We start from the raw sequence: 13,358 nt of genomic DNA, 5'->3' as shown, positions 1-13,358 counted from the left end.
CTGTGAACCTTACTCTAAAATGGTGGACACAACTTTTTTTTTTTTTTTTTGAAGCAGAAAAGGATTTTATTTGTGTAACACTTACAAGGAATCACCAAAAAGGATAAAGCAAAACTATGCAACAAAAGCAAACACAAGGTATAACACAGCAGCCTTCAGGAGGGAGAAGTGTTCAGGCTAGCCTGGGCCCAGAGCGGGGGGGCTTCCTCGACACTTGTGGTCTTCCACCCTCCTGAGTTACCTGGTGGCCTAGAGCGGGGGGGCTTCCTCGACACTCATGGTCTTCCACCCCCTCGAGTTACCTAGTGCCACGCCCAGTGTCACCGATTATTCCTCTCCTGAGAGTGCCCAACAAGATGGGCACGGCTGCGGGGTGGGCGGTTTGGGGGTGGGGGGGATGTACACCACCTGTGATAGGACCCCTCCTAGGTGACAGTAATGATGGTATCCACAGCGGCAATGGCTGGGGCTGGGGCCTCTCGCTCTTCCCCTCAATCAAAGGGTCAGACGGAAGGAACCGGACGGGATCACTGAGCAGAGAACCTCGGACAGCACCCACCGCTCCTCGAAGGTGTCAAGGGAGTCGGTGGACGCCGCCCAGAGGAACTCCGCCCGGATACATGAATGTACTGAGGATCGGAAAACAGCCCTATAATCGCAGGACTGCTTCATTAGCCAACCTCCTCTCTCTGGTTTTATAAATGGCTGTTTTAGCTAGGGCTAGGAGGAGGTTAACCAGGAGATCTCGCGATTTTGTGGGGCCACGGATGGGGAGTGTGTAGATAAAAAGGCGAGGGGAAAAGTGTAGCCAAAAGCGTAATAAAATATTTGTAAGGAGCCGGAAAAGGGGCTGCAGCCTGGCACACTCCAAATATACGTGCGCCAGGGTTTCCCTCACATTGCAAAAAGGGCAAGTATCCGGGATGGGGGGGAACCATTTCAAAAACACGCCCGTGCTCACAGCTCCGTGAAGGAGCCACCAACTAATATCCCCGACGGGTCTCGGGACCAAGGTGGAATACAGGCTGGTCCACCGGGGTTGCTCACGCTCTAAAGGTGGCAGGAGGTCGCGCCACTTTGTATCGGGGTGGGACACCAGGGTGTGGGCGTGAAGGGTGTGAAGTGTGAGTGTGTATAGATATTTCCATGGCGCGATTTGGAAGCTGATCGGCTGCAGTTCATGCAGCCGGCTCGCAGTGAAAGGGTGAGGGGTTTGTTGGGATCTACGGGGTAGGGGCCCAGTGGACACAACTTCACAGACCTGCTAAACAACAGATACCAGTGAGAGGGCCTGATCAGCCATTGCCTTTCTCCTGTTGTATACCATTGCCTTCAGTGGAGTTGCACTGGCAAAAACCAGAAATAACACAGTAGTGAATGAGCCCAGAAAGAAAGGGCTTCTTTAATTGCATCTGCAATATTTGTAAGCATAAGCCCTCATTTATGCATGCACAAACTAAGTAAGTACAAGCCATTATACCTATTTGAACATGCCATTGATAAAGATTGTGCCTGGGGATAGATGGAGTCCATAACATGGTGACCCTTTGAACATTTCATTGAAAGTGTTATACTCTCATGTAGCTCCCAGTTCACCTCCCCCAGGCTCCTGAGACCAGCCTTAGACAGGTTGTAACCACTGCAGTTCTGCTGCAATAGGTGGGGAGGGACAGAATACCAGGAGTCGACTCAGGGGACGTGCCCCCTATGTGCTCACAGAGTGAAGCCTCAACCAGGGCTTCTAGTGTGACTACAGTTAGGAGCTCTTTAGAGGCAGGGTGGGTTGTGGCTGCAGGATCTACTGCTCTGAACATCCTCCAGTTTAAACCCCTCTCCCTGCTGTGGAGAGTGAAGGTACAAAGGCCAGGGAAATTGTAGTAGTGCCCACAAAGTGGCTCTACTTCTGCTCTGTACTCTGGAGAAGACTCCTCCAGTACCCAGCTGAGTTACTCAAGCTGCCTGTTGGGGCGGGATTTGGACCTTTATGGATAAGACCTTCCATATATTCTGAAATTCTCCTGAGTTGAATGTTTGTGTCAAACAATTAGACCTGATTGACCTTCTTATGTTACCTGGGCTACAGTACCTTGGTTTGCCTCATTCAGATGTAGCTCAAATACTTTGGACAAACATGTTTAGTCTTTTAGCCTTACTTAATTGCTAAAAGGTGTATCTCTTTACATTGGCAGTGCTTGATAACAACTTCAGCACGATATCAGATTAACTCAGTGTTAGACATGGCTCCGCAGGAAAATATTGTGTATTCCTCTTTGGCTGAATGGCAGGGTTTGCCTTTACATAAACATACACACTCATCTGATCCAAGATGTCTGCAAAGACAGGAGCTTAAAGCTAGTGTGAGATGCCAGCTAGCTGCATACATCCAATTTTCAAATGATATTTAGTCATTGAAAGAGGGCAAGTAGTATCACTCTCCATCTGCAAAATTGGGAACATGTTCAGGTTTCTTTTGTGCTAGAAACTGCCAAACCACAATAATGGATTCATAATAACCAGATTCAAAATACTGCATAAAGCTCTATCAGTTTTTAAAAAATATGTAGGCCAGGAGAGATACATGCATGTATCTGAGGGCAGATTTCAGCCTCTCCGATAAGGCATAGAAACAGAGGGCTCTTTTCTTTTTCTTTTCTTAAGGTGAAATTTCAGAAAGGTGGTCACTGCTGGCTTAATTCTGCTCCAGTGGGACTTTTGCTACTGACTTAAGTGGGAGCCAACAATCATAGCTTTATAAAATCCCACCTCAAGACTCCACTTTGCCTTGTGTATCTTAACAAGTCTTTAATTCTTTTTAGTATCCATTTTTCTACTAAGACTATTTTTTCTACAATTTTGTCATCTTTAAATGTTTTGCTTCATTTCCCCCTCCTTCCTTCTTTCTTTCAAGAAGGTTTTCTTTTCTTATTTGGCCTCTATTTTACCATCAGTGGTTTCTCTCTCGCTCTTTCCCCCTCTGTACAATCTCCTTCTACCATTATCACCTTGCATTTATATCACTTTTGATTCCCCCTCTACTTTTCTCTCTGCTCAATTTCTCCTACAGCCCCTTAGTCTTCTGGTGATGGGAGCTGGAATGTGGGTCCTGCTTATTCTCCAAATGTGGGTGGTGATGAGACTGTTCTAGAGCATGAGTGAGTTGATTTGGTGGTATCACCTTCCAAAAAAGGATAATATAGAATCCTGTGTAGAGATGGGCCTGGCAATGAAGACTGGATCCTGACCTTATCTTCCCCAAAGTCCAGGGGAGTTTGTTAGTATCTGGAGAAGGGGCCAGATGTGAAGTTCAGATCTGGGTTTTGGTTGCGCTGACAAATGTATCACAAGGTCTGGCTACACTGCAACGTAAGCCCAAAGTTAGCAGAAGTCAGCTTAGCAGACTCTTGGTTCTATAACCTAGGGCAGGGATTGGCAACCTTTGTCATGTGGCCTGTCAGGGAAATCTGCTGGCGGGCTGGGATGGTTTGTTTACCTGCAGCGTCCGCTGGCTGCGGTTCACTGTTCCAGGCCAATAAAGGCTCCAGGAAGCGGTGCGGGCCGAGGGATGTGCTGGCCGCTCCCTCCTGCAGCTCCCATTGGCCTGGAACGGCAAACCGCAGCCAGTGGGAGCTGCGATCAGCTGAATCTTCAGACACTGCAGGTAAACAAACTGTCCCGGCTCATCAGCAGATTTCCCTGACAGGTCGCATGCCAAGGTTGCCTGAGCTAGGCTTCAGCGTCTACACTCATCTGTAAACCCAGGTTAGGAACTGGTGAACCCTGGGTCCCAATCTGGGGCTCCAGAATCTACATTGCATTATGCAGGCCCAACTCCAACCACCCATATCTCAGACGTCCTAGTGCCCTCCCAAAATATGGCTGCTATAGCCCTTTGTTTGTGGTTCAGTGTGGGAAAGCTTGACAGTCCATCAAACTTGACTGTTGAGAGGACAAAGAAAGTTGCCCTGTGGGATACTTTTGGCAGACTCCAAGAGCAAGAGTCCACACTGCAAAGCAATAGGGCTCAAACTTAGTCTTGGCTTGACTCAAGCTCAGACCATCCACCCCACTGGAATCCTGGTTTGAGCCCTGGGTTAGCGTGATCTGTATGTAGACAGAAGGGGAGATAGGCTTGAGTCTGAGCTCAGACCCTGGGCTTACACTCTAGTGTAGATATACCCCTAATAAATCAAATCCTCTTCCATTCTGTACTGCACAACAGCCTCTGTATTGTACATATTTTCTGTTTACTAATGTACCATATCCTGGCTAATGGACAGAATTTATTTGTAGGGCTGTCAATGGGGAGGGAGAGCCAGCACAACTGCCCTGGGTCTTGACTTCAGCAGGGTCTAGGACCACCAAGCATCTCTGATAGCGGGTCTGAGCTGTTGCAGCACTCTCTGCCTCACAGTGCAACTCCCGGTCTAGCTGGTGGCTGCTGGTGTTGCTGCAGGCGGCCTGCAATGGGAGGGTGTGGGCAGAGGTGCTGCATGATAATATCAGCACACTGTGCCTCCACCACATAGTATGAGGAGCCCTATTGTGTGAGAGTAAAAATAGGGGAGAAAGAGGCCGAGAGAAGGAGATGAAGAACAACAAGAGGGATCAGGAAGAAGGGGAGGGGAAAACAGTGGAGAGATGAGGTTAAAGAGAACAGTTGGAGAAAAAAACATTGAGGGGAGTGTGTGTGTGTGTGTACACAAAGTGGAGAAGAAAAACAAGAGAGAGAGAGAATGCAGGTGTCCCACCCCAAGGGAACCCTGCTTCTACTTCTTGTCTGTCTGTCTAGGGGTTTATACCATGTTTATGACTGCAGTCCTTATTTGGGGCAGCTAGCCCCTCCCATTGCATGGCTACACTCTATCTTTAGCATGGCAGCTCAGTTAGAGCTAGTTTGAGTAGGTCACCTCAAGTTGCAATTTACATCTCCACTTCTAAGTGTAGACGTACCCTAAATGCTGGACGTAGATTATCCTGGTCTCTGTGCACCTATGTATTTATTACAGTTTTCTTCTATAAGTAACTGTCAAAGAATTAGGCAGTTTAGCTTTCCTAGAGCCAACTTAATATATTTCTAATGACTTAAGCACATTTAATTGAGAGTACTGCATATTCTGTCGCATCCAAAGTGTACTATACAGTGCTCAGTGAAAACTATTGCCATTTTAAATGTCAGTAAAAGAAACAATATTAGATTTGAAGATAGATTTTAATAAGGTTTACATCCAGATTACGTGTGGAGTACTTAACATGATGAACAAATTCAACATTCTCAGCAATGTACCCAGAACAAATCTATGATTTTCCAAAGAGACAGAGAAGAATATCGATTAGGTAGTAATTTGTAAGTGCTTTTGTTAACGTCATGATGAAAAATGTAAAGACAGCTTGCCATCTAATATTTAGAATAGCACATTAAATCAAACTGCACAAGCCATATGTATTGGAAAAAAAAAAGACATTTTCATAGCACATATCTTCCATTGAAAAAATAGTCCTTTCTCAATAAGAATTTCAAAATTTGTTAGCTATGTTCCAGGCATTAAAATGTCCCTCTCTGTTAATTACACGTACAATTTCTACATTAATCTCGATCATGTTAATGTAAGCAAATTCCTTGTTTGCAAGTTAATGAATAATTTGGGATGTAAAATTTTTCACAACGCAATTAATCTTTGCAGATTTGCTTAGCATTTGAAGATGCTAAATTCTGCCCTGGAGCAACATTACGAGTTCTTCTGTGGAATTTTGATTGTGACAGTCTTAACTTCTGTATATTCATGAATGCCATATTCTCCCCTAGATAAATGAGAAACAACAATAGCACTCGCTGCAATGCTGATCATATTAGTGATGTCTCAGAATGGATCTGCTGTAGTACTTTACAACTGGCTACATTTTCTTGGCCTCCTTGGAAGTTTTCAGTGTAGCTAGGCTACCGCTGGATGCTATTTTCAACACAAAAGCAATTGCTTCCCAGGAAAAATGTGTCAAAGGGCTTCCATTTTGGTATGACACAATGTTACTGAAGCCATTTAGCACATATTTAAACTGAGCCCCAAACCAGGAACTTGTCACGACATACATCCGCATACACTTTGCAGGCCCTTCCTCAGCTGTCTGAATTTTCCTAAGAATCTTATTCTTGGGTGAATGAAACACATAGTTAACCCATTATGGGAACTTTTAGTTAGTGAAGAAACTGTATACAACAGTATGTTTAAATATTTTTCAGGCTTTGACATAAACCAACAGAAGTCAGGAAACTTAAAGTTAAATCTGACTGACCCTTAACCTATTATGGTGGCCCTTTAAATTTCACATTGTGAAATCAGGATGGCCTGTATGCTTTAACTTCGAGTTTCCTAGATGTTTTACATTTTATGCCACACTGTTTAGAAATAATTGATTGTTTTTACAGCATATTAAGCTGGGCCTTGCTACAATCTAATTATATCTTGGCTCCTATAACCATACTGTTAAGTATGTATATGAGAAAAGCTGAGATTTGTCAACTATCAGGACCCTACACTGAGAAATCCTTTACTGAGATTTCTTTCATGAGGCATCTTGGCCATTCATAACATTCATTTATTTACTTTGTAACAGCAAAATTGTATAACCTTCACTGTAATGGTTACCTACTAAGTTTTCTTTTAGTTTTAGTTCTAGATATAGCCTGACACATTTACTTTCTTGTTCTCTGTGTTATTTATTACACATTTGCTTGTTTGTGTGTCTACTCCTTGAAAATGTTTTTGCCAAATGTTGTGTATAGAAATATAACATAAAATTTTATTCCTTTCCATATGACTTGTCTCCATAAATTCTCTCTATCACATGTTTGGTTTACTTATGGCTCAGATTCCTAAGTTAGACACCTAAGCCAAAGGAAACATTGCCTCCTAACTGTCCTTTTATGTCACTCCATTAACTCTGATGATGCACTCCTACACATCATGAGGGAGCAGATTTACAAAGGCAAGAATGGGAATTAGATGCTCAACTTCCTTAAAAATCCTTACTCTAGAAAATACCAGTGTTTACATTATTTTTGTACAATTTCCAGTGGTGAAATCTCTCTCTAATAACTGTATGTATTTCCTGATTTCTGCAAGGGCTTTTTTCCCTTGGTTTCTAAAGACAGTGGTTCATAAATGGCTGCCTCAAGTATCTGACATACCAAATTTAAAACAGTCTTTGATAGCAATGGCTTAAATCATCATTTGTTCTCTTTGGGTCGGATTTTCAGAAGTGCCTAGATTAGGCCTAGTTGTTCCCTTCAAAATTAGTTTTGCCAAAAGGAGCAGATTGAGGCCAATGCTGAGTGCTTTTGAAAAATCCTACCCCTTATCTCTAGAAAGAGAGCATTAACTCAGATGCGGTACACCTGTACATATGTTATTTATCAAATTAATTCTGTTGTTCGATGCAAGTATCTATCTTGAGACTTAACAAAAGGGAAAATGTTTATTGTTTTGGCTTTACCCTTCAGTTAACAAATTAATGTAGATGGAACATTGCTGCTGTGATATATTGGTGTTCTTTAGAAACTTGCAGGTGGCTGCTTTCAATGTATGTTCTGAAAATCAGAAGGCATAATGCTATTTCATGCAACAGGCTTACATGATGTCAGGTGTTTCATGATATTACTCATTACATGACTCATCACATTTGCTAATATTACAAGTAGGGATGAGTGAGCTGGCTCAGATAAACCAACAAGTAGTCCAAATGGAATATGAACCAAACTTCAGAGATTCAAATGCATTTGGTTCACTTTTCATTTGTATGTACCTTTGCACTTTGTGGTTTGGGTCAAAACCAGAGGTAGAAGGACTGAGACTGTGAAAGGCTATTTCTGTGGCTACTTTTGAGTAAACTGGAACTGGGAAGCATTTTTAATATGTTGTTGCCACGAGCCTGTAAACCTGGAAATGTTCATCTAAACTAAAATGAAGCTCCAAAACTTTTGAAATTTGTGCCTCACTAGTTACAATATGCAGGATGGGTCGAATTTTCAAAAACTGAGCACCTAAAGTGGAATCCACAAATTATACATGAGCATTCAGGTAACAGCATTAAAACATGCATGTGTGCATGCAAAATGGAAAACTGTACCCACAAATACCAATTTTGCATATACATGTGTGCCCTTATACCTCACCACAAGTGCCCATTCTTTGAGAAACTGGCTATAGTGTCAATAATTTAATTACTGACATTTATTAAATGATTTGTCTGACGCTATATGTAATAACAGGAAAGCTCTGAACTTTAGCTGAAATATATGACACTACAGACCCTAGGTAAAGAGTTCTAGTGAAAAATGGTGAAAGTGGTCCCCCAAAGTCGAGTTTGGGAATTCCTGGGAATGTCATACAGCTAAATCCTAGTGTACAGATCTAAAGCATTACTTACAGTTCTCGTCCATTTCCTGACATTTTAAATCCTCCAAAAGGACATTGAGCAGACACTGCACTATAGCAGTTAACCCTGAAAAAGAAAGATGACTTTACACATCATGGGCCAGACTCTCAGCTGGTGAACATCAGTATAGTGCCTTTGATTTCAGTAGAGCTATGGTGATTTCCACCAGCTGAAGATCTTAAATATACTTACCAGGTATGTCGTTTATAGTTCAGTGAAACAGTAATACTTGCATTTACAGTTGTAGATACTGGATTTGTAATACAATTTAGGGTCTTCAAGGGATAATGATAATTTTATATTTGTAACTGACAACTATAACAAATCTCCCTCCCACTGAAAATCTGTGAAGTTCCGGCACCATTTTTCAGAGCCCAAGGAACAGTCAGTGTCTTTCAGGTTTGTTCTCAGAAACAAAGTCTAGGGTCATTTCACTATTTACTCAGGATATTCTGTTGGATTCTGCATGACAGTTCCAATACTCTATATTATTTACTGTTGAGGACAAGAAACCTCAGTAGAAGTGTAATTACCTATGGCAAAAAATTTTTAATGGGGCTGGAAACTAACAGAATTAATAGTGTGGGCAGAGGGAGCCTTCTACTGGTTCAACTGATTAGTTGACTCAGTCCTCCAGGATTTTCAACTGAGTGATTCTTCATTTCTACCGCTTCTAATTCTCTTCTCTTTCACTGCCAGGTCCCACTGACTTCAACACTGGCAAGTGAGGATTAGGAAGAAAACAGAGATTTCCACAGAGAACAACATTTATTTGAGACAAGAAAATATATATTTTTTAAAATTACTCTCTTCAAATGTTTTTGGTTATTGACTACTGAGATGCTTCACACTGGTTCTCTCTCTGAAGGGTTTATACAATTTTAAATAATTTAAAGAAAAATACCTACTCTTGAATCAAAACCCTGAAATTACTTTTGTAAGAAGGTGCATTTGTTTGGGTTACCGGTAACCATGTTTTCTTTTGTGAATAATGTAAGTCTAATTGGACAGGGGACTGGTGCTAAGTGTGTGTTGTTTAAGATCCAACACAAAATAAGGCCAAGCTTTGGGTCCTTGAAAAATCTGTCTACCCCTTTGACTACCAGGTGCCACTTTACTGCTGCACCCCGGTCACTCTCAATGTGGAGAACAGCATTAATCATTTGAGTCTCTCTCTCCATTCAGCTCATCCCCAGGGTGCCACTCCACCAAGGTTGATGTCTGAAGCATTTTAAGAGAATGGGCTTTTTAAGGTAATGTGAGAAACTGAGTTTTATGAACTAAGTTTATATTGTGCTACCACAGTATTGTGTATGGAGAGTCCATCAAGTCACCTGCACTTTCTAACTGGCAGATTCATGAGAAATACTACATAATAGCAAATGAGGTATTGGAGGGCAAGGGGAGGGAATCTGCCTGCCTGGAGATCAGAAAGGGTTAGAAGAAAAAAACATATATAGTAAGTCACCCAGTAAAGTGTTGTTCAAATGGCCTCCTATTTAAGCCTTGGCTATATATAAATATTATCAATGAGGGATAATTAAATCATTGTTACATACCATACTGTTCCAGCCTGAAGAGCAGTTGTAAATGTCAATGCTTTATCAAGGTCTCTGGTAAAAACTGCTGCTGCTAACCCATACTGAGTATTGTTTGCCCTCGTGATAACTTCATCTACAGTTTTAAACTTCATGATTTGCTGCACTGGCCCAAAAATCTATTTCAGATCCAAAAAAAGAAAAAGAAAAAGAAAAAAAAGGTGGTTAAAATCTGTGGAAACTTCAGTATGGTTTATTGTTTGAAATAATTTATTTCTGAAGTATTTATTTCTGTCAAAGGAGCCTTATTCCTATGTTATTAGTCAAATCAAGAACATAGCCTTTAGGGCATGATAACTAAATGTTCACTACTATCCTAAGTGCAAGTGAGGTTAGAATAATATGGAGTCGACAATTAATTAAAGTAAGATGATTGTAAACGTGAAAATAATTAAAGAGAAACAGAAGATCATTTAATCATAGAATATCAAGGTTGGAAGGGACCTCAGGAGGTCATCTAGTCCAACTCCCTGCTCAAAGCAGGACCAATCCCCAATTTTTGCCCCATATCCCTAAATGGCCCCCTCAAGGATTGAACTCACAACCCTGGGTTTAGTAGGCCAATGCTCAAACCACTGAGCTATCCCTCCCCCCGTTAACCTGAAGTTACAGGATGTTACCACATCTCACATCTGTACAGTGTTCCAGTGAACTCTTAAATTATTTATTTTTGGTCAACTCCATTTTTAAAATTGAAAAATACATTCAATTTTTCCTCACATAAACCTTTTATTAGCGTTTTATCTCCACAAGTGCCTGCACAACTAAACAAGGAAGCCAAGTAAAATAACTAATTCTACTCTCCTTCTGGGCGTTAACTATTAAACAGGAAAATATTCCATTAGACTCAGCTCTTCTTCTGTTATTGGGCAATTAATTTAGCTCCGTGTTCTCAGCCAGAAATTGCAATGCTGCACTATTCAGTACTTCTGTAACTAGGGATAGGGGAGTAGTACCACATAGGCTCAGTCTTGCTCCCACCAAAATGAATGGGAGCTTTGTGCGTGACTTTACTAGAAACAGCATCTAGTTCAAATTTTGCAACTAGGGCTATATGAATTGGTTTGGATAAAAGAAGCAGTCACCTGAACATTCCCCCCAAATTAAAATTAAAAGTCAACCTCTGAGGTTCAAAATTGTAAATTAACCTTGAACATTTTAAAATGGTCTCTGTTCATCCTGATTTCATCTAGATCAGTGCAGATAACAGAGAGGCTATTCTTGCAGGAGTGATGTCCTAATGGAAACCAGTAAATCTGGTGAGGATTTTTAAATCGCTCTCCTGTTGCTCCTGGTCTCTCAGGATTCATTCTAGAGGCACTAGGGCTTTTTTATTCACTTTAAATTAATCTGTTGACAGCCAAATTGTGAACTCCTTGTTCCGGGGGGAGGGGGGTAGCAGCTACTCAACAGAATAATTCAACTGAAGTCAATGGGACTACTGTAGCAAATAGTTGCTCATCAAGGGGATCAAGGAGTTCACAAGCTGTCCCTGAAAGATTTGTTTTCTCTGTTATGTGTTACCCTAGCTCTGGCAGTACAGGGTGATGTAACTAAAAATTCCAACCACTGTACCTGTTGTCTCATATAGACTAACTGGAACCTTTTTTAGCGAGGCAGATTATTCTCCCTTTCCAGCACTTTTCATTGAGTTAACTAAGCTAATGTAAGTAACTAAGAAAGAGATTCTAAACTGAACCAACCTAGAATGAAAGATTTATTGCAAAAATTTTTATCTATCAAATTGACCTTTTAAATGGATATTTTGTACAGACATTTAAGCAGAGAACTGCATGTGAAAGTACAGACTCTCATGAATTTATTTACCTCTTCTTTGGCGATGCGCATATCATCTGTAACATTAGAGAAAACCGTGGGCTGGATGAAGTAACCTTTGTCTCCCCATGGACCTCCTCCACATTCCAGTTTGGCTCCTTCTTTTTTCCCACTCTCAATTAAGTCAAGTATTTTATGAAACTGCTCCTTATTAATCTAAATGAAAATATATTGCAGGAGGGATAAAAGTAGCATGTACTGATAGCAATCCCTTCCCAACCCATTAACAATGTTCCTTAACAATGTTGTAGCTTCATTAAATCTTACATGTTGAAATGAAACAGCTGGCAAGCCCCACAAATTTTTTTGCCTTTAACTTCTCAAAACTTTACAGGCTTTCCCCATATATATCAGTAATAAGAGATATAAGCACAGTACGAAGGGTTAAATGTTCTAAACAAGTTGATATTCTGGTTGCATAAAAAATAAAGATTCTTCTCTATAAAATACATTAATTGCAGACTTCTCTCAGTACTCTGAAATCTGTGGGATTACTATTGGCCCATGCAAGTGGGCATCACAGAGATTGATCCTGCAGTCCTAATATAGGGCCCGATCTAGCACCCACTGAAGTCAGTGGGATTGTCTGGGATCAAGTATACAGGCAAGCCTTCCCAAGAACTGCCGGATTGGTCACACTCTTTTACTAACACTAGTAGAGGGGGAAAAAACAGAGCAGAATTTGAATTCAGTACTATTTAATTTTGTTCTATCACTGGAAGTTGCTGGAATACAGAATAACTGTTGGCACTGAGCTTGAATGGTGGTTTATTTATTGTGTTACACCAAAATCAAAAAACAAATGCAAGCAACACCAAGCATCTATCAGCTTGGCAGGTCCATCAGAGCAAGATGTGGAAGGAGCAGACATTTACAATGGGAATGGAACTGAGACAAGACATTCCCAACAAAATGGCAAAGTTGATAACAGAAAATAGAGTTGTACCATGTTAGAAAGTTATTATTATGGCAGCAAAATAAACACACTATTGTCCATTCCTTCCTGGAGGGAAATTTTTTACAAGTAACTCTGCATATGTTTCAAAATATAAAACCAACCACAACTTGTTTCTCATAGGTTGAGAACCTTCCTATCTTGTCCATTTTCTCAGTGATTTTTTTCTGTGTGTTTTTGGGGTTCAGCCTTACAAACACCCAGTCATTAAGACAATGAGACTACTCCCATGAGTAAGCTTACCCCTATCCATTAGTGTGGATAGGGTCCTTACTCTGGACAGCGCAACACTCAGGGGGAAATCCTGGTCCCAGTGAAGTTAGTGGCAAAACTCCCATTGATTAAGTTCAGGTAGGCACACTATGTTTACTTTTGCCCAGCATTTATCAGCATTCTTATTGAGCAATTTTCCCCATTATTATATCATTTTGCTGAGGGGGAAAAGGGAGTTCTATCTTCTTGCTTAAGATGACACCTTAGAGAGAGGAGGTGACAACTAAACTCTTGCTACAGAATTTGACTTCAAGCCAAATCTCACT

General features: G+C 41.1%; 1 protein-coding gene across 1 annotated transcript in view; it reads right to left on the bottom strand.

The window, feature by feature from the left end:
- Positions 1–5,190: 5,190 nt before the first annotated feature.
- ALDH1A1 (aldehyde dehydrogenase 1 family member A1) overlaps positions 5,191–13,358 on the bottom strand; it is a 49,826-nt gene continuing 41,658 nt past the window's right edge. Inside the window, exons 10-13 of the mRNA XM_007065556.3 lie at positions 11,856–12,020; positions 9,990–10,147; positions 8,422–8,496; positions 5,191–5,799 (exon numbers count right to left, since the gene is read on the bottom strand). Of these exons, the coding sequence (XP_007065618.2) occupies positions 5,727–5,799; positions 8,422–8,496; positions 9,990–10,147; positions 11,856–12,020 (471 nt within the window). The 3' untranslated portion in view covers positions 5,191–5,726. The remainder of the gene's footprint in view (positions 5,800–8,421; positions 8,497–9,989; positions 10,148–11,855; positions 12,021–13,358) is intronic.

This window comes from Chelonia mydas, chromosome 5 (genome assembly GCF_015237465.2).
Source record: "Chelonia mydas isolate rCheMyd1 chromosome 5, rCheMyd1.pri.v2, whole genome shotgun sequence".
NCBI classification, from domain to species: Eukaryota; Metazoa; Chordata; order Testudines; family Cheloniidae; genus Chelonia; species Chelonia mydas.
Note: the sequence above shows the minus strand (reverse complement) of the source record. Positions and strands in the feature narration are given on the sequence as shown.